The 21,838-nt window shown below is 34.0% G+C and overlaps 1 protein-coding gene across 1 annotated transcript; it reads left to right on the top strand.

The window, feature by feature from the left end:
- The first annotated feature begins 8,912 nt into the window (after positions 1-8,912).
- Positions 8,913-14,861, top strand: LOC145131744 (3-hydroxyisobutyryl-CoA hydrolase-like protein 3, mitochondrial). The gene is made up of 8 exons (XM_079066400.1): positions 8,913-9,138; positions 9,252-9,310; positions 13,590-13,686; positions 13,789-13,918; positions 14,016-14,194; positions 14,286-14,413; positions 14,517-14,618; positions 14,760-14,861. Exons 1-8 carry the CDS (start codon positions 8,913-8,915, stop codon positions 14,859-14,861), a joined length of 1,023 nt encoding a protein of 340 aa, XP_078922526.1.
- The last annotated feature ends 6,977 nt before the right edge of the window (positions 14,862-21,838 follow it).

The raw sequence follows: 21,838 nt of genomic DNA, 5'->3' as shown, positions 1-21,838 counted from the left end.
TCCGCCAGCGCCATTAGAGTTTATTTGCATAAGAGCAGCTGCTACTGCTGCAGTGATAGCAGCCTGTACCATGACGGGATCATATTGTGGAGGTGGTGGCGGTGGTGTTGGTGTTGCATTGTTAACGCGTCTGCCAGATCTGCGAGGAGGCATCTTGCTGCCAAAGAATTAACAATGAAAGGCAATAAGTCTTTGATGAATGAAAGTTGAGTGTTAAAGAGTTTAACTATTTTAGATTCTTTATGTATTGCGATTCGACTTAACAGTGATTTGTGTTCGATTTATAGTAGTAGTTTCTACAATAACAGATAAACCGATGAATTTGAGCGATATCCAAGGAATTAACACGCAAAGCAAATACTTATATATATATATATATATATATATATATATATATATATATATATATATATATATATATATATATATATATATATTGGATACACTGTAATGTTGGAAAATTTTGACCTTATCTACAGGTCTACAGTACCGAAAGTTAACAAAAGTAAAACATTTAGTCGTGGTCCTAGTCTATAACAAAATTTGGAGTCGTGCAAGCACTACTTGCGACATGTACTGCGCTTAGAGCTAGATTCCGCTTCCGAGTGTTTGGCTCCCATTAGTCGCCTCTCAAGGATGACATGTAGCTCCCTCATTTCTCTTATCTCGGTGAGGGTTGCATCCATTTGGCCATGTAGTGTCCTGGTGTGAACTCGGGTCTCATCATGTAGTTCGTCTAGGCGATATATATCGGCAGTGTTGCTTTGTGTCGTTGCATTGACTTCTCGAATCCAGGTCATCGAGATCCTTGACTGGTCGATTTGGTTAGCCATGTTATCCACGATGACAGGGAGTGCCCGGTCAGCAGAACCTTCATTGCTAACGTCGTAGAAGTCTCGGCACATCCTGTATGGAGGGCGCACTCCTTGTTGTCGGCTCCATTGGTGAATGAGGTTTCCCCACTTGGGGGTTGGTCCTTGAAAACCTCGCCTGATTGCCAGAGGTCGGACGGCTGGTGGGGGATTGTACACTTCGGGTTCTGTATCGGTCCCCTCTGACTCTTCTTCCTGTTCTTCCATGGATTCCTCTTCTTCTTCCTCTTCATCCACAATTTTCTCAGGATCCTCTTCTGGATCATCTTCCACCCAGCCTCCGTTACCTTGGTTTGGGTAGTAAGGGTCTCCTGGCAAGTGGAATTCGGCCATTGTGTCTGTACGAGAACAGGGATATGAGAATTGTCTAAACACTAAAGCATATAATTTGAACATCAAGGTTAAACTATTGCATTTACAAAATACTCCTATACTATTCTAAATGTTATGTTTGATTCTAAAGATTGTATGTTTGGTAAGTTTTAGACTTGTCGTCCTCTGCAAATATTCCCTGACGTATGTTAGTCGGCTCTCGGATAATTATAGTTGATCGGTCTATATTTATCCCAGTCCCGATTACATATTCCAAGGCATACCTGTAGAGCACAACTCATCTATAATACTTCTATATTGTTTTCCTTATGATACTGTTATTGTTATGCAAGGTATGCATGTATACTTTTAATAAAACTATATTTTTAAAAGTATGTCTCTTAATCAGAGTGTTTTTGCCCAGTTGTGTTTATAGTTGTATATAAAAAAATTAAATGGTTTTGATATACTTAGTTCACTATAAACAATGCTCTGATACCAATCTGTCACACCCCTAAACCTGAACGGAGGAAACGTTCGGGGGCGGAGGACGTCATGTACAGTATCATAACAATTAAATAGTAAAGAAAGTACACGCCACCATAACATATATTTGAAAAGTTTACATGATTGTTGTATTACATGTTTCAAAGTCAAATACAATATGATGCTCCAAAGATGTTACTAACACCAGAGCATTAGTCCCCAAAAGTAGTTGCTAACCTGGTGTTTAGCGATTCCCTGAGAATACAATTATTTCAAAGAAAAAGTGTCAACAATAAAGTTGGTGAGTTTATAAGTAGATATTTGTGTAAATGTATGCCATTCGAAGGTTTACGTTTGTTTTCCAGAAAATCCGATATTTTCTTATAAAAGGAGTTATGAATCGTTGTTTCTATGAAATGAATGTATCGAACCAGGAAAAACCTATATTTTTCCTAAAAGTGAGGAGGAGTCTCAAATGCCCAAAACTGTAACTTGTAAGTAAATATGTCATACTTAAAATAATGATGTATAGTTTTATTAGTAAAGAAAACTATAAGAAGTTTGTATTTTTACGTAAAGATAACTGTAATATTACTTTTCTCGCAAAAATATAATACCATAATAATTGTCTATCCTGTGAGTTTTCATAACCATACTATGATGGATTTGCCTGTAGCGACGTTCTTCAGGCGTCGAAATGTTATGATATTTGTCACCCCGCGGACTGTAGCTAACAGTCAGGGTGCGGGATCATCAGTCCCGTATAGATCTATACACACTTATCACGTTCTCACAACAGAGACTCTGGTTATAAAACAAGGCTTTCTAGTGGTACCTTGACAGGTATAGTGAAGACAAATGACTCACAGATTCTCAATTAAGTCACGTATTCTTGAAAATGAATGTGTTTATGTCCGAAATGATTTCCCTTTTTACTATGTTGATAAGGGCATAATGATGAGTTGTGTTTTCTTACATAAACAAAATGTTATAGTTGAAATGATTACCCTTGTCATGATGTGTTATGTAAACATATATATATATATATATATATATATATATATATATATATATATATATATATATATAATGCATGTTATTATTTATTAACATATTTCATCCCGTGAGGGTAAAGTGGTATCGTGATATGTTTTTCATGCTAACATTTTCGTATGATAGTTAAAACAACTGCATGAAAAGTATAGCAAAAGATTGATGTTTCACACGATTTTTGTTGTGTGTTTACTTGTATTCTCCCCTAAAAGTGTTTAAAAAGCATTTACAAAGTATTTAAAAGTGTTGTGATAGGGGTATGAACTCACTTGGTAGAAGTGACGATTTGATGAAAATGATGTTTAACTCGGGCAGCACTTTGACTGGAAAGAAGACGATTTCTCGGGAATCTCGGGGCTTCAAACTTCCGTCAGAGCTTAGATATGAAACCGGGATGTCGGGATAGTCTTGAGAGGGTAGAAGTATGAAATTTGGGAGAGAAAGTTGAGAATTAGCAACCAAAACCCGGAGCCTTCGCATCCTTTTTATAGGGCTGGAAGAGGTCTCGAACGCGGGGCGTTCCTGCGAGGTACACGAGGCGTTCCCGAACGCGGGGCGTTCCCTCGTACGCAGCGCGTTCTGGAGCCTAGTGCATCACTGCTTATGAACCTCGGATTGGATGGCGATGGGACTCGTTCTGATATGCGAACGCGGGGCGTTCCTTAGGGAACGCAGGGCGTTCCCTTCGGATCAGCCTCGAGATGTGTGCCCAGTTCTTTGAAATTCCATAACTTTTGCGTATGAGCTCCGTTTTCTACGTTCTTTATATGCACGCGAAGGTGAGAATATACTCTACAACTCTAGTTTAGACTTCGTCGGCTAATTTTGAATTTATTTTTAATATTATATTTTTAAGAGGCCGGGACTGGAAAAGTCCGTTAAAAATCCATAACTTCTTCATCCGACGTCCGTTTTCGTCTGTCTTTTTACCGTTGTACTACCATTGACGAAATCTTCGATTCTGGTTTAGGTCGTGTCGGTTAAAAATCGCTCGATCTCTATTGCGAGTTTTTAGCTGTCTGCCGCTATATATCCGAAACTTCGAAAAATCATAACTTCCTCATACGAAGTCAGATTTGGACGTTCTTTTTATGTATGTTTACGGTTTAATGATATCTACAACTTTCATTTAGATACCTAAGGCTAAAAAGTATTTTATTGGAATTTCGCATTTTATGCTTAACAGTGTTTTACCGGTTTTGTTGCGGATCTTCGATTGATCATAACTTCTTCGTTATAACATGCATTTTAGTGTTCTTTATATTTCTGAAAACCTTGTCACGATATCTACCACTTAGTACATTTTATTGAGATTATTGAACATTTCATTTTTGACGCTATTTTTATTATCTCAAAAAGAGGTTACAATATTTGACTTTAAATTAGTACATTGACCTGAAATATCGAGTTGTTACAAGCGTAGTATGTGCAGCTTAACATACCATGTACTTGGTTCATCCCAGCACACTTTCAAGTTACACCCAACGTACTGCATGCGCCCAGCGTACTTTAGTTGTACGGCGAGCGTAGTGGATTGGCAGTAAGCAAAAACGTAGGTAAAACTTCAATCTTCAAAAATTCATAACTTTCGCATACGAGCTCTATTTTTTGACGTTCTTTATATCCATGTGTAGCTATCAAGGAGATCTACAACTTTCGCTTTGGACTCCGTCGGCTAATTTTGATATTTTCTAAGCTACATGCTCTCAATATATTTTCCAGTGTTTGAATTGTCCCTTCGCTCTGACCATCAATCTGTGGATGGTAGACTATACTCAAACACAACTTTGTATCCATCTCTTCCTGTCGGCTCTTCAAAAATCTTGAAGTAAAACGACTGTCACAATCTGAAACAATCGTTAAGGGAACACCGTGAAGTCTTACTATCTCCTTCACGTAGACATTTGCAAGCTTCTCCATGGACCATCTCTCACTGGCCGCTATGAAGTGTGTACACTTTATGAATCGATTCATGATTACCTAAATCGTTTCGTGACCACTCTTTGCCCTTGGTAGCTTGGTCACAAATCCATGGTGATGTCCTCCCACTTACCTATGGGTACATGAAAGGGCTCTAAACTTCCATATGGTTTATGATGTTGCACCTTAACTCTCGCACAGGTTACACACTCAGATACATACTTAGCAACATCGAGCTTCATCACTGGCCAGCAGTAGCAGGGTTTCAGATCCCTATGCATCTTGGTACTGCTGGGATGAATCAAGTACATGGTCTTGTGGGCTTCTTTCATAAGAAGATCTCTCATTCCTTCCATTTTAGGCACCTAAATCCTGTTCTGGAATACATTCAACCCTTGGTCGTTTGTACCGAATTCCAACATTTTGCCTAAATGCTCTTCTTTTTTATTATCTCCTTCCAAAGCTTCTTCTTGAGCTTTCTTAATACTCTCTACAATTTTCGAGACAATATCAATTCTCAACGCCCTTGGTTTCTTCCTTTCCAAATTTATCTTTCTACTCAAAGCATTTGTTATGACGTTCGCTTTACCAGGGTGGTAAGGTATCTCACAGTCATCGTCCTTGAGTAGTTCCAACCAGCATCATTGTCACATATTTAATTCCTTTTGATCGAATTGATATTGGAGACTCTTATGATCAGTGTAGAGCTTACACTTTGTGCCATAAAGATAATGCCACCATATCTTTAATGCAAAAACTAACACTGCCAACTCCAGATCATGAGTGAGGTAGTTCTTCTTGTGCTCTTTCAGTTGTCGAGATGCATATGTTATCACTTTATCTATATAAGTTAGAACACATCCTAACCTAACTCCAGACGCATCACTATAAACTGCAAAGTCTACAACTCCGTCAGGTAATGAAAGAATCGGTGCTTCACACAACTTCTTCTTTAATTTCCTCGAAAGCTTCTTCGTGCTTCTCACTCCATGTATATGTAGCTCCTTTATGGGTCAAAGCTGTTAATGGAGTAACTATCGAAGAAAAGCCTTGGATAAACCTTCTGAAAAATATCCAGCTAATCCTAGAAAGCTTTGAATCTCAGTGGGACTTTTTGGTCGTTCCCACTTCATCATAGCTTCAATCTTTGTTGGGTCAACCATTATTCCTTCTTGGTTAACCACATGACCCAAGAATTGGACTTCTCGAATCCAAAAATCACAAATGGAGAACTTTGTACACAAGTTCTCCTTCTTTAAAACTTCCAATACTTCTTACAAGTGCTTTCCGTGCTCTTGCTGGCTCTTCGAGTAAATCAGAATGTCATCAATAAACACTATCACATATCTATCGAGGAAAGGCTTACAAGCTCGATTCATTAAATCTATAAACGATGTTGGAGCATTATTTATTCCAAATGACATAACCAAAAAATCATAGTGTATGTATCTCGTTCTTTGTACACAAGTTCTCCTTCTTTAAAACTTCCAATACTTCTCACAAGTGCTTTATGTGCTCTTGTTGGCTCTTCGAGTAAATCAGAATGTCATCAATAAACAATATCATAGATCTATCGAGGAAAGGCTTACAAGCTCGATTCATTAAATCTATAAATGATGTTAGAGCGTTATTTATTCCAAATGACATAACGAAAAACTCATAGTGTCTGTATCTCGTTCTGAATGTAGTCTTCACTATATCCTGCTCTCTCACCTTCAGCTGATGATATCCTGACATAAGATCAATCGTCAAGAAATAGCTCGCACCCTGTAGCTGATCGAACAGGTCGTCAATCCTTGGCAATGGGTACTTGTTCTTCATCGTTGCCTTGTTCATGTCTCTATAATTTATGCACATCCTCATGCTCCCGTCTTTCTTCTTCACGAATAACACCGGAGCTCCCCAGGGTGAAGAACTAGGTCTAATGAAACGTTTTTCCAACAACTCCTAAAGTTGCATCATAAGCTCCTTCATCTCTGTCAGTGCTAATCGGTATGGTGCTTTCGTTATTGACGTCGTTCCTGGAAACACGTCTATTCGAAACTCTGCTTGTCTATCAGGGGGAAATCCAGGAAGATCTTCAGGAAAGATTTCCAGAAAGTCATACACCACTGGTATTCTCTGAATCTCCTTTTTCTCCTTCTTTGCGATCACAAATGCTAGATATGATGTACATCCTTTGGCCAAACACTTTCTGGCTTTCATCAGGGAGATGATTCCAGAGTTCACTCTACATTTGTCCCCATACACCACAAATGATTCTTTTCTAGGTGGGTTTACTCTTACCATCTTCTTCCTACATAGTATCTCGGCATCGTTCGCACTAAGCCAATCCATTCCTAATACTATGTCGAAACTGTTCAACTCAATGGTCAACAATTCCTCATGAAATTTATTCCCATTCAAGTCAATGATGATGTTTTTTAGTGCAATCGCTAATAGGTATATATATATATATATATATATATATATATATATATATATATATATATATATATATATAAGCTTAGGTTATTTTGTTTTTACTAACTATTGTGTGTCAGAATGCACAGATCTGGACCACCGGATGGAATAGAATCAAAGATCATGATTAGAGGGTCTATGATATTAGAATAGGATAACATGTACCATATAATCACACTAATATCAGCATAAGGGCATTTTAGTCAATTAACCTATATTAAAAAAGGAAATTTTTGTATTTTTAGGGATAACTAATTCTTTTATTTTTAAAAATCTGAATATTTTAAATTAATTCAAATTTAAAAATCCGATTTTATTCTGTCTGAATGACAGAATGCCAACCATGAACTAGTAAATGTATATAAATCAAAGAGTCTCTTTGTTTTAATAAATATGTAAAATGTCAAGACCCTCGACACTAGAAAATTAGTTAAATGATTTGCGCCTCTTATTCTTCAGTTCACATTGTACTGTCTCTCCGATCTCCATCCACAGTTATTTATATTTGAGTAAATTCATTGCAGATTATGGTTGCTCTCTAGTCTCATCTCTATTGTCTCTTCTCACTTCAATCTTCTGTATCATCAATTAAAATCGACTTCGAGTAAGAACGCATCCATTTGGCTCTTCAGAACACAACGACTTGCCATTTATTCTATTCTTCATCACGTATCTATTGACAATTTCTTATATTCTTCATCAATCATACAATCACCACGATCAGGTAGTATTCTGTATGATTTTCACACACTTCACACACATAAGATTATGTATGCTTTTCCAAATTCCATGCTATGTTCTTTTTGTCTTGAAATAAAATTTATGATTGCAGTACGTATCGTGTATGTACCATATATGATTTTCACACACTACACACAGATAAGATTTTGTATGATTTCGAAATTCCTTGTTATGCGTTCTTTTTTATTTTGGCTAATCGATCATATAGCTAGAGTTTCTGATTTGCTACTTGACTTTGACTTCCATCACACATGTATCAAACCCAAATTCACCTCCTATTATTACCTTTAATCAGTAGTACAAGGCATCAACCACGATTCCATCTTTTTTCTCAATATCATATAGAAATCGTGAAGGTGCAAAAACAAATTGTTATATCATAGCCTCATGTTTTTATGTTTCCTTTCTTGCTTTTTTTCCTTCCTTGGATACTTATTCTTGGATGTCTGATACTCTTTACATGTTTTTATAGTTTATAGATTGTACAAAGAAATGAAGATTTTTTTTTGTTTTAATCCAACAAATTTTCTCCACCTAAGATTTTTCTGTACAAAGAACATGTAACAACCACTCATGGCCCAACAAAAATTATGAATGGATTGTTAAAGTGCGAGAGTCTATCAAGTATGAGAAGGCTTCTCAAGCAAGGAGAAAGAAGTTTAATGATTGTGTAACATATGTCAATTTGAATCCAAAAACAGGGTTGCGTCACGATGTTCCTACTAGATGGAATGCCACTTATCTTCTGATTCAAAGTGCTATATTTATTGGCGTGCTTTCTTTCATTTAGCACTTAGTGATTCTAATTATTTGGATTTCCTAAGTCATGATGAATAGGGTAAATGAGAAAAGATTTTTAGATTCTTGGAGGTTTTTTATGAAGTTACGTGCATGTTTTCTGGAAACAAATACTCCACAGCGAACTTATATTTTCATTCTGTTTCTATGGTTGAAAAAACTTTAAAAGAAGAAATGGAAAGTTCAAATAAGTTTATGAAGGGAATGACTTCTAAAATGTACGAGAAGTTTTCAAAGTATTGGTCTTAGTACAGTGTGATTTTGGTGATGGCTGCAGTTTTGGATCCACGTTATAAAATACAATACTTTGAGTTCATTTATACAAAACTTTATGGGAGCAAATCTTGTGATAACATTGATCGTGTTCAGGAGTGGTTATTTGATCTCTATAAAGAGTATGTTCTTGATCCACACATGTCTTGTAAAACTTCAACTGTATCAAGGGGTGATTCAAGAAAGGTTGTGCATGAAAAGAGGAATGAAACAATGTTTAGTAAAACACGAGAGACATGTTAAAGGTAAGAAACTACTCATTAAATATTTTTATATATTCTTAACTTAATGTATAAGTTTTTTACTCTTGATAAATATTTTTCTTTTACATAGGAGTTCACGGCTTACGAAAGTATAGAGTTTCCTTTGTCTTAAAAGTCACAGTTGGAGATGTACTTAGATGAGACAAGAAGTGACATAGATGAGGATTTAGATGTTCTTTCTTTTTGGAAAGCACATCAATATCGTCATCCAGAGCTTGGTTCTATAGCTTGAGATATTTTAAGCATCCCGGTCTCCACTTTAGCATATGAATCTGCCTTTAATAGTGGTGGACGTGTTCTTAATCAATATCGAAGTTCTTTGAAGCACAACATTGTTGAGGCTATAATTTGTACCAAATATTAATTGTTTGGAATTAAAGGTATTTGTTTTTTTACTTGCTGAAAATTTGAATTTGGTGGATTAAGGTTTTTATTAAGTTTACATTATGTTTTTTGTTTTGTAGGTTATGAATAATTAACTTTAGAAGAACTTACCGATGATATCATGGAAATGGATAGCAAAGATATACACGAGTAGATGAATGCATTCCTATTTTATCTTATAAATTTGAGGACATTTAGTACCATTTTATGTTTTTTTTTGTCGTGTTTTTGGTTTTTAAGCATGAATCAATTTCAGGACGTAGATATTTTTTTGTTATTTTGTCGTGTTGTTGTGTTTGTCATTTTTAAGCATGAATTAATTAAACAAAAGAGATTTTTATGTTACTTTTGTCGTGTTGTCGTGTTTGTCGGTTTTTAGTTGGATCGTGTTTGTGTTAGGCAAAAAAATACAATGTCATGTCATGTCGTGTTCAGGTTATGCAAAAACAATTTGTGTCGTATCGTGTTAGGCATATACACGAGACGACTCTGGGAATTGACAGACGTATAAAAGACCACGTCGTACCAATATATGATATATTATTTATTTTTATTTTTTTGGTTATTGTATTTGGTGAGAAGATGCTCTAATTCAATAAAATCAATTGAGGTTTAAAAAAAAAGTAAAAATAAATCCAAAACCTAACATTAAGTAGGAGAAAATAAGATTGAGAAGCCATATCATTAAATTGCTCAACTTTCAATCACATTGACATGTTCGTCTTACGTCTTTGTCCTGCACCATCTTTGCACCTCCGCATCAAGCCCTTCAGCCAATCTCTAAAAATCCAAACACATATAAAATATAATGCAAAAGAACTACAAGAAATAAAAAAATTAAGTATAAAGATATTTAAGTTTCTTTCTGCCTGTTCTTTCTGGCCAAGAAGATCCCTCGTATTATCAGAAGATCCCTCGTATTATCAGCCAGAGCTTTTTCCTATGAAATACTTCAAAGTTATAATGGAAATCTGAAAAAGAGAATGAGATAAAATGGGTCGACATACTACTATGTCTGTTGTTCTCTAATGCTTATTTAAGTGTGCGTTACACCGTTGCGGTGATTCAAAGATAACTTATTAAAGTAAAAAAGAACTACTCTAGGGTTTAATGAAGTCTTATAGGTCAATCCCGGTATAAATCTGCAACAAGATCATATAATAAAAATAAAATAAAAATCTTTTGTTTTGTCTTTTTTGTCTTTTGTCTTTTTGTCGTCTTTTATTATTATTATTATCATTATTATTATTATTATTATTATTATAATAATAATAATAATAATAATTATTATTATTATTATTATTATTACTATTATTATTATTATTATTGTAATCATTATTCTTATTTTATAAAAACTGATTTGATTAGATATCTCTTTAATAGTCTGAATGAAAAAAAAAATATATGAATATTCCAAACGAAAGAATAACACATAGATAATCGGAATAGAAAAACAATATAGGTATAGTTAGATTGAAAAAAAATTAACACAAAATAATCTGAATGAAAAAAATATATTTTTAATAATAATAATAATAATAATAATAATAATAACATGTGTTTATTAAAAATAATGAAATAAAAAATAGGCAAAATAAATAAAACACAAGGATAGTCCAAACGAAAAAAATAATATCATTTATTTATTAAAAATATTAAAAAAACAACAAAAAGACAAAAAAAGACAAAAAGACAAAAATAGGGATAGAAATAAGAATTTTAGGGGTACATAAAGAAAACCCCTTAAAAATATTAGTAATCCAAAACCTATATATCCCTATAACTCTCATTATTATTTATTATTTACTAGTTGTGAGACTCATATATTATATGAGTTAATTTAAAAAAAAGTTAAATATAAAGCTCAAAATATTTTAGAACTTTGAATTTATAAGAAAATAAGAAAAATAATAAATTATTATAATGGAAATGTTTTTTATCTTTTAAATTTAAACAAATAATTTAAATAAATAAACAAAAGAAATTAATGAGCTTTAATTTTAAGAATTTTGATATTAAAATGTAAGTTGATTAATGAAAATGATATGTATTTATTACTACATTTATTGTAATTATTACATTAAAGTATTATATGAAATTTAATAAAATAGAAAAACTCATAAAATGACATGTAGAAAAAAAAATTAATTCAAAATAACCATAAAATGACATTTGACAAATTAAATGAGAGTGTAACAAGTGGCAAAAAAAACTTTCATTTATTAAAGTAGATTGAGTCAGTGGGTGGTATGAAAATTCAAAGTTATCAAATTTCCTTGGTTTCTTAAAATCACCCAAAATTCCTCATAATTTCCTTGGTTTCTTAAAATCACCCAAAATTCCTCATAAAATCACCCAAAATTCCTCATAATTTCCTTGGTTTCTTAAAATCACCCAAAATTCCTCATAAAATCACCCAAAATTTCCTACGGGTTATAAACTAGTATCCTCGTAAATCAATCAAAAATCCTACTAACTCCACTTTCCTTACATTCTAAAGGAAGGGCGTTCTAATATTATAATAAGATGTTAAACTAAAACATGAAATTTGGTTTAATATGAATTAAATATCTGATATAAAAATTAAGATTGAATTTATATAAACTACTTTATTTCAATAATTTATTGACATCTTTTTACATTTGATAGTTAATTTTTTTATTACTCTCTAAAATTTTCATTTTTATGGTAACGAGGCTTTACAATTTAAATACATTTTGAAAAGTAGTTATATGTGTATGCAACAATTAAGTTAATATGTTTTTCTTTAGGTATTAAAAAGTAGTACAGTTAATATACAATATACAAACACTACTAGAAAAACAGCCTTTTACGACGCGCATTGCGTGTCGTAAAACGCTCAGACGATGTGCAAATGCGTGTCAAGGAAGGCCCTGTCATAACGAGAGACGACACGCTTTTGCGCGTCGTCTATAGACGACGCGCATTTACGATGCGCATTTAGGACACGCAATGCGTATCATTAAAGCTGCTGTCAAGAAAGGTCATGTCATAAATGAAGTTGACACACATTTTTGCGTATTGTTATTTTAAATTTTTTTAAAAAAAAGTTATTTATAGATTTACTAATTTTCAAATTAAATTTGCATTTCATGTCTCATAATAGAAAATAAAATACCATATACAAAAAATACAATCCATTGCACAAAAGTTAATGTCATACAAATAATCATTCCAATAGTAGACAAATGTAATACGTCAAATGTGAAAGAGATGAAAGTCATTAACAAATAATAGTTGAACTACAAGAACTTGTTGCCCACCTTCACAACATCCGAGCTACTTTGCTTGACACTATGCACATCAACAAGACCTACAATTTTGAATAATGCAACCATTAGATTCACATAAACCAACAAATCTCAATATGTAAAAATAAGCCAAAAAAACAAAAATAACTTTAAAAATGGGGTAATGAGGTAAAATATGAGGTTAATAGTACCTGGCAACCAAATTTTAACATACTAGTTCCTATACAATCACCCTTCAAAGAACCAAAAAAATATGAGATAATTATGATAAGTATCATTTTAAATAAAAAAATTACAAATTAATATCACCGGTAACAATGTCGGGCTGCAAAACATTAAAAAAGTGATTCTATAATCTATATATACATGACTTTATGGGAAGTACCATTAAAGAGATATTCATGGGAAATTTTAAGGGGTGAATGACATCTTCTCCCCTTCTGCTGCCACCAACACCACCTGGATATAGAAGATTTCAAATGAGTTATAAAAAAAAAGTTCAGTACTTTATTCATGATATGTGTACAAAAATATGAAAAGAAAAAAATAAATAACCATTAAACTTATGTAGGGCATTAGTACACATAGTGAAGGTAGTAAATATTCATACTTTATTCAATTTCTTGGCCAATTTAGGGATCCCACATAGGTAAAGCCAACAACAATCATGTGGTAAAATTGTAAAAATGTAAAATTCATCATAATCCCAAACCATAAGTTATAAAGTAACCATCTTTTTTTCTTTTTTCTAGAAAACTATTTTTGTTATGCCAGAGAATGGAATTGGTTTGTTTCCAGATGTTGGATTTGCTTACATAGCAGCACAAACTTCAGGAGAAGGATCAATTGGTAAATATTGTCACTAAAACTTAACTTAACAAACAGTCAAACATAGAAAGAACAAAAAATTGGAAATATCATGTTCATGTGATTATTCATTTGTATGCACAGGTGCTTATCTTGGAATCACAGGGAACATAATTTTAAATCCAGCTGATGCACTTTATGTAGGTTTTGGGACACATTTTGTCCCATCTGGAAATCTGGGCCCACTTAAGGTGACTCTCTTGTCAACTACATTGTATATTTCTTACTTTTCCTTTGATTTCCATATCCTAATGACACATAAGCTATAGATATATCATGTATATGTATATATATTTGTGATTTGTATACAGTTTTGAGGATCCACATGATGAGATTAAAGCAATATTAGGGAAGTATAGTAGCAACCCTGAGTCAGAGTACAAATTGAAGTCACTTTTACCTCAAATAGTTTCAACATTTTGTGCAAATAAATCTGTTAAAGAAATTACAGAAGAGCTGGAAAAGTATCAGGAGAATACTGATGCATCAGGTAAGAATACAAGGCATTGAAGCTGTTTCCTTTTGAGTTACTACGCTTAATAGGGGCAAATTCGTAAAAAGAAACACCCTATTGTGTGCAGTTTCACAGTGGGTAAAGGATGCTATTGTGGGGATTAAGAAAGGAGCTCCATTTTCTCTTTTCCTTACACAAATGTATTTCTCTAGAGTTGCATCTGCATGCAGAAACAGCCAACATGAATTATCCACAGTAAGTTTTAACTTTTAAACTTTTAATATATTTATTTATTTATTTATTCAGGGTTGAGATTTAATGAAATTTTGTTTGATATGATGATTTTTGTTGTGTATAGTTAAATGGTGTTATGAAAACTGAATATCGCATTGCTTTAAGGTTTTCTGTAAGAAGTGATTTTGCTGAAGGGGTTAGGGCAGTATTGGTGGATAAGGATCAGGTTTGAAAAATTGCATGAATTACTTTATCTGAGTACAATGCTATAATTGAATAGATTTTTCAAATTATAAGTAATAAAAAAATGGAAGTGTGTGATGTAATAATGTTGACATTCTTTTTTATATCTTTGAAATTTAATCAGAATCCCAAGTGGAATCCTTCAAGTTTAGATGAAGTTGAAGCAAGTGAAGTGGAAGCTCTGTTTGAACCATTAGGCTCGGAGGTAGATGAACTTAGTCTTTAGGTTTATATGAAAAAAAATACAAACTTCAGTAGACATTGGGACAATTTCAAATTTTAGTCTAAACTTAAAAGAAAAGGGTATTTTAGTACTTCAATGACTTTGCAATTGATAACTGAAAGTCTGAAACATGTACAAGTTTGACAATCTTACCCTTCATACTCGGAACCTATATCAGATAACTTATCCCTACTGAATTGAGAAAGATAACTTCTTAGAAAGAGTCCACGAAGAGGATGTTGGATGCCACGACACATTTCAACAAGATCTTTTAAGGTTTCCTTAGCAGGAGCCTCCTTTGACCTAATGTACACAGATCCTACTGTACAAAGTAGATACCTGAATGAATGAAAGAAACCAGGAGTATAAAAAACTGATAACCTTAACATATAATCAAATCACATCTCTTTTCCTTAGCAGATTTATTCCAACATCTCATAAGCAAAGGCCTTCATAGAAATGATTATTGATTCTATCATAGACCTTTTGTAACCAAAGAATAGTAGCAGGTTATCTTTGCATTACTAGGAAATATTACTACCTAACTACCTAACATAGTACTAACAAGAGGTAAATGGGTAAGGGTTTCTAGTTTCCCACTTACAGTCTCTGCAATATGTTGCCTGCATGCTGCACAAGTTCATACAACTCAATAAAATCGTATTAGAATCTTTCTTGTTTCAGGGTCCAATCTTCTACCAACACATCTATCAATTAGAATTTCATCAGGGACCTACGTTTAAGGGATTAAATTATAACATATAAAGAATTAATAACAAGATATGTGTTAATCTTATTATAACTTACATCTAGAACAATGAGCACATCTGGTCTGATCTTCATCTTCTCAAGTGATTCTGCTTGGGGAAAACTGCGTGGAAAACCATCTAAAAGCCATCCTTTTGTTTTGTATCATCTCTTGAAAGTCGCCCAATCACCATCTATAAAATAAAGTGTTTGTTTATCTAATTTGGAAAGAAAGTGAATGTGATTTAAGTTAGTGAAATGATATTATATACATTTGTGACAAGTTCATCTGGAACAAGGCGTCCTGAATTCATGTACTCTTTTGCTTGATTTCCAATCTCAGAACCTGTTGCTACTTCACTTCTAAGTAGATCTCCAGTTGATATGTGAATCGTATAATGTTTAAAACCCTAACTCACCTGCATATTTCCTATTAACAACACGGAAAGCACCAAACCCACAGTCGCTATCACAATCGCAAACATTAGGAGTAGGATAGCAAAACCATGGGTTCTTTTTGTTGGATTATATGTCTAAGCTCATAACTATTATTGGTATTTACTTGACCCGAGAGTAGCATGGTCCATTTGGGTTGCATATCATTAGGACAATTTGTTAGGATAGACTCTTGAGAGAAGGTTATGTATGATTTATTAATATATTATAAGTTCTAATATATTAATATGAAATCATATGTTTTAACTAGTATTGATCAAGAATTAATTTCGAATTAATTTAGTGATCAAAAGAGACTAATTAAACTATGGGGACTAATTATGGTAATTAGTTATATTTATATGTGTTGGGCTTATGATCCATGTTGGACCAAGTTTATGTATGGATACATAAAGAGTTGGGCCACATGAACCATGGATCATAAACCCATGGGTATGGGTTTGGGTTAAGCCATGACCTTTGGAATTCCACATATAAATATGTTACTTCATAGCCAAAATCACCACTATTATATTCTTGGAGGATATGGATGGTTTTGGTGTGTATGAATTCTCTCTCAAGTTTCATCCTTTGTCCATGATGTGTTGTGACTTCATTTGAGGCTTCAACACTATTAGGGCTAAGCTCTTAAGGCCAAATACTTCAAGACCTCAAGCTACTTAAAAAGGTATGTTACCCTAACTAGTATCTTATATGGTTTATGTCAAATGCATGCTAGTTATAGGATTAATACCTTGGAAACCATTTGCATGTATAATTAGTGAAAACATAGATCCAAGGTATTTAGGGTTGTATGTGCACCATAGGATGTTGTAGTATAAAAAACCCATCAGTGGTATCAGAGCCAAGGCTTGTTTTCAATTATACTTGATGCAAATGGCTGAAAATCGAAGTTTTTTGCTGTCTAGACAGGGGACTCGACGAGTCCATTGAGGGACTCGACGAGTCCATGTGTAAACTCATCCAACTCGTCGAGTTGGTTCTTGCACTCGGCGAGTTGGAGCCCCTGACAGCATATGTTCGAGTTTTTTGGCCTATTTTAGATTAGAATCATTACCAAAAAGTGTTTTTGTTCATAAAATTTGATTTTGATGTTATGGTAATGTTTATTCTCATCCAATTAAAAGATAATTGTCATAATTTCAAGGTTTGTATTAGTTTATATGTTCATGCTAATTTCTTGAAGATTGATGATTTGAATTATCTTGTTCTTATGAGTTAGTTTAGATTAATAGAAAAATTATGTGATAATTTGTTTTCGATCCAAATTGATCTAAAAGTTGTTCATAAAATGTGTTTTTGTAACTTGTCCTCAAGTTATATGAAAAGTCTCATTTATGATTTTTAAAACTCATAAGATTTCCATAAGTTATGAAAATGAAGAGTCTCATGGAACTTGAAGAGTTTTTCATTAAACTACTTTAAACTCATAGGTTATGGAAACCAAAAGTTTTTGAATTGTTCAAAACTTGCCCTCAAGTTTTGGAATTTGTAAAGTTTCCCCCCATGAATACTTTAATTCCAAGTTAAACCCTTAGAATTTGAAAAGTTAAAATTCAACCCTTATACTATTATAATATTATAGGTTTAATATTTATATATATGGATAAGAGTATGTCAGTCTTACCGTTAGTAGGCCTCATTCACGAAGTCAGTCTATAAGGGGGGTATAAGGTTACTGCCTATAAAATGACAGTTTAATGGGTGTCCACTCTCACCCACCGCTTCCTTGACTGGTGGAGGGTCGTTAGCCGAACGGGTTTGACAGGACATTAATTATCCCTTCATTAAAAGTATAATGATAAATACTAAGTAACTAAACACTTATAAATTCCCAATCTTAGTTACTTAGGAAAAATGTGAATTTGGTGCTAACCCATGAAAGTACACTTTGTACCTTATCAAGTCGTTGGTGGAGCGTGTGTGGGTAACCGGCACACTAACATGGACTAGTAAGAGTGGCAAAGGGTGACTTAATGTTTATCATAGATCTGTGGAGCGCGTGTGGGTAACCGGCACATTGATTAGGTGATAAAGATTAAGGGTACCAAGTTAATTTGCATGGTTATTCACACCTTGTTTGTGATCCTCGGCATCTCAGTCACAAACTTGAGAGGGCACAACCGAGATTTAAACATGCCATTGAAAAGTTCAATGAATCTCAAAGGATCTAGGAGTTTCAATTCACTTAAGACCTATTTTTTCGTTTTTGTGGTGGAAATTTGTAAATCGTCATTTACCTACCTTCAAATATTTTATAGCTTGGATTACGGCATCCCTCTTCCAAGTTATAAAATATTGTGTTGGGTCCTAGCCTTAATATTTCATATTGGGTGTTATATTGAGGACTTAACCCAACTAACTGTTGGTGATTTGTTTCACTAATGTGATTTAAGTGTAATGGGATTACTTTGTTGACCAAAAGTGATATTGACAAATATTAAACAAGTAAGGAAGGTGTGGAGTGCACACTTGTTTAAGTTTATTCAAGATTAAAAGTAGACTGTCATTTAGGGGAAAATCCCCTGAACGAACGGGGGTCCGGGGGCAGCGCCCCTGGGAGCGGGGTCCAAGGGGCGGCAGCCCCTGGCGTGGTCCAAGAGGCAGAGCCCCTGGCTGGGATCGAGCTGCCAGTTTAGAATATTTGACCCGTTTTTTGACTTGGTATTAATCCTTATAGAAAACCCGGATTTATGACAGTTTTTTGACTGTTGCCAAACTGTTTTATGACAGTTTTGACAGTTTTTAGACAAAGGAGGTATTTAATCAATTTTGGTCAGTTTTTTCTGGTACTTACGAAATTCATATATCTCATTCTCTGTTCTTTTCTCTTCTAAGTCTTATCCAATCAAAGATTAGGGAGTACACCCAATACTTTGATTTGAAAGTGAAATCACAATTCTCAGAATTTCCAAGGCTATTTTATCCCGATTTTCTTACACTAACTTGAATTTCTCCCATTATAGATGTCTGGTTCAGACAACTATGATCTTCCTAAATCCCTTGAAACAAGCTTTCTGATGAAGATGATGTCCCGTGGTTGGATCATGGAAATCATACTTCTCTTCCTCCATCTCCTCCAATTATTCTCCCTAATCCACAAGTTCTTGAAAAGTTCAAGGTCACTCAATCCCTATTGGCAAGCAAAGTCTATATATGCTTACATCTTGGAGATGAAGTTACATATTGACAGGCTGGGAGAGTTGGGTGTCGAAGTCTCGAGGTAGGTGGTTGTGGACTTGGTTCTTCAGTCACTCCCTGATGACAGATCACGACATGACCCTTATTGATCTTACCTATTTTCTTGTTGCTGCTGAATCAGCAATGATTTAGGGTACTGGTAAAGCAAATTTGATTGGAAGATCTATTTCCCAAACTTTCATGGACATTGACAATGGAAACATTGGAAGTCCAGAAAAGTCATCTCTTCCCAATGGAAAGGGATCGGCCATAGTCAACCCGGTTGACCAAATGGTAAAGAGAAAGGCTAAGTCTGAGATAGTCCAATGTACCATTACCAAAGAGTCCATATGTTTCTATTGCCAAAAGAAGGGGCATTGGTTGCGAAGCTGCCCAATTTACCTGAAAGACCATAAGAATGGTAAAAGTCAACAAATTCGACTATGCTTCAGGTAAAGTCCATTATCTGACTATATCAAGTTCCTACTTGGAGATTCTTATTACATGATGTGACTAGGTCACATTTTGATGTTTTGTAGAATCGAAGAAAGGAAGCTTAAAGGAAGAGTAAGCGAATTCTGATCGCGAAGAGATGGATTTCGATCACATGATTCGAAGATCAAAATTTTGAGTTGCTACTTAAGAGTTATGATAGATTGCTTAGGAATAGATAACAACAAGTTTTCATATGTACTTGCATTGTAAGGATAAGTTTTTTTTCCGCAAGTTTTAAATAAAAGAAAAGTTTTGATTTTATTTATTTTAAATTTCCTTACAATGGCATTTGTGAAAATTGTTGTTTATATGATTCCATTGAGAGCAATATTGGAAAATGGATTTGATTCTTTCGTTTATGGTAGTGTCATAATTTACCAAATAAGGAAAGATTCTCATCACCCAAGTTTCAGTTGGATAGAAACTTGGAATCATGCCACTTGTATTGTATGATGAATGAGAATTTTTCATCTTTGGAAAATTAAGACTAATTCCTTGTTCACATGTTCGTGTGAGTCAAGTGAAGGACTATAGGATCGGGTACACTTGGTTGTGCGCTGATCAGGTCCACCACAAAGAACAATAAGGCTATTCGTCATGATTTACTAAAGTTTAGTAAATATGGTTGTGCTTACAAGTTTAAGTGTAATTCTAAAACATTGGAAAAGTTTCAATGTAAGGCAGAACGAATAAGAAGAATCAAATTAGGCAGAAAGATAAAAGTTTCTCCAATCTGAAAAGATGGGAGAGTACTTGAGTATCTTGTTTTATGATTATCTTAGTGATTATGAAACCATATCACAATTGATTCTCTAAGGACATCTTAGTGCATTTGTTTGGCTAAGAAGAGGAATCGTGAACTGTTGAATTGGTTAAATCAAAAAGATAAGTCATACTTCGTTCCAAGACTGAGTCTTAGATTAATACTCCAAGATTGTAACTTGAGTGACATAATCTTAAGAAGGTTTAAAACACTTATCAAATGTAGAGTAAAATGTTTTCTACTCTTGTACATTTGAAATTGGTAAGTTGTGATGTTTTGGATGAAATAAAGACCAACTAAGACCAATTGAGTGAAATGTTTATCTTCATAAGAATCCACACTAACTCTTGAATATTTGTTTTGTCAAGGAATGGTTCTTGACAATAGAATCTTATATGTCAAGAGGACAGTGGGAGTCATCAAGATCTTGAAAAAGTTTCAAGAACTTATCAAGAATAAAACCTCTTGTTTATCACTAGCACACGACTTGAGGTTTGTAACCTATCGTGTTGACATATTCTTGTTTCTGTTCCCATTCCAGTTAAAGTTGACTATGCATGTGAGTTCTATGAGTTCTCGGTTGTTTGCATAACTACTTGGAAGCAATGGTAGGCCCTTGTGCTGCCAGGTGGCAAGAAGTTAAGATTGAACAAGTTCATTCCATATGAGTTTGGATTTGTCACTAACCTCCTCTTGTGGTTATGACAAATTCACATGGATAGGAACACATACACCATAAAATCTAAGTGTCATAAGGTTTCTCTCCGATTCATGAAAAATGATGGTGAGGAAACGCTTCCACTAAGTAGATTTGAAGTAGATAGCAATTGTGATATTTGCATTCTCAAAGCCGTTAGTGGAGCGTGTGTGGTTAACCGGCACACTAACATGGACTTGTGAGAAATGGAAAAGGTCTAAACAATTGAGACTATGATTACGGCATCCATTTTCATAGTTCTAAGAACTGTTTAGACACACATGTGAGCTATCTAAGGAAAGGTGTATGATTTTGATAAAGTTTTATCAAAGCATCTCGTATCAGAAATCTGAACTTTGGTAAGAAATTCAATAAAGTATTGATTTCTAGAAGTCCAGCTGATTTTTGAGTACATGTCAAAGCTAGTGGGAGCATAATTGTTATGCTAGTAATTATCATTCTAGTGGGAACATAATCAATTATGACAAGTGTTGCAAGTTAGCAGTGTTAATTATAGAAAACAAAAGTTTCAATTGGGAAAAGTTGTTTTGCTATAATTAAGGGAGAGGAAATTATACTGCATTTCAATTCTAAAAGCTTAGATTAAGATTTTAATCACGGATATATATATGAATTGTATGT

Source organism: Lactuca virosa, chromosome 8 (assembly GCF_052849685.1).
Source record: "Lactuca virosa cultivar CGN04683 chromosome 8, Lactuca_virosa_CGN04683_v6, whole genome shotgun sequence".
Lineage (NCBI taxonomy): Eukaryota > Viridiplantae > Streptophyta > Magnoliopsida > Asterales > Asteraceae > Lactuca > Lactuca virosa.
The sequence above is the reverse complement of the archived record's forward strand: the minus strand, read 5'-3'. Positions and strand labels throughout refer to the sequence as shown.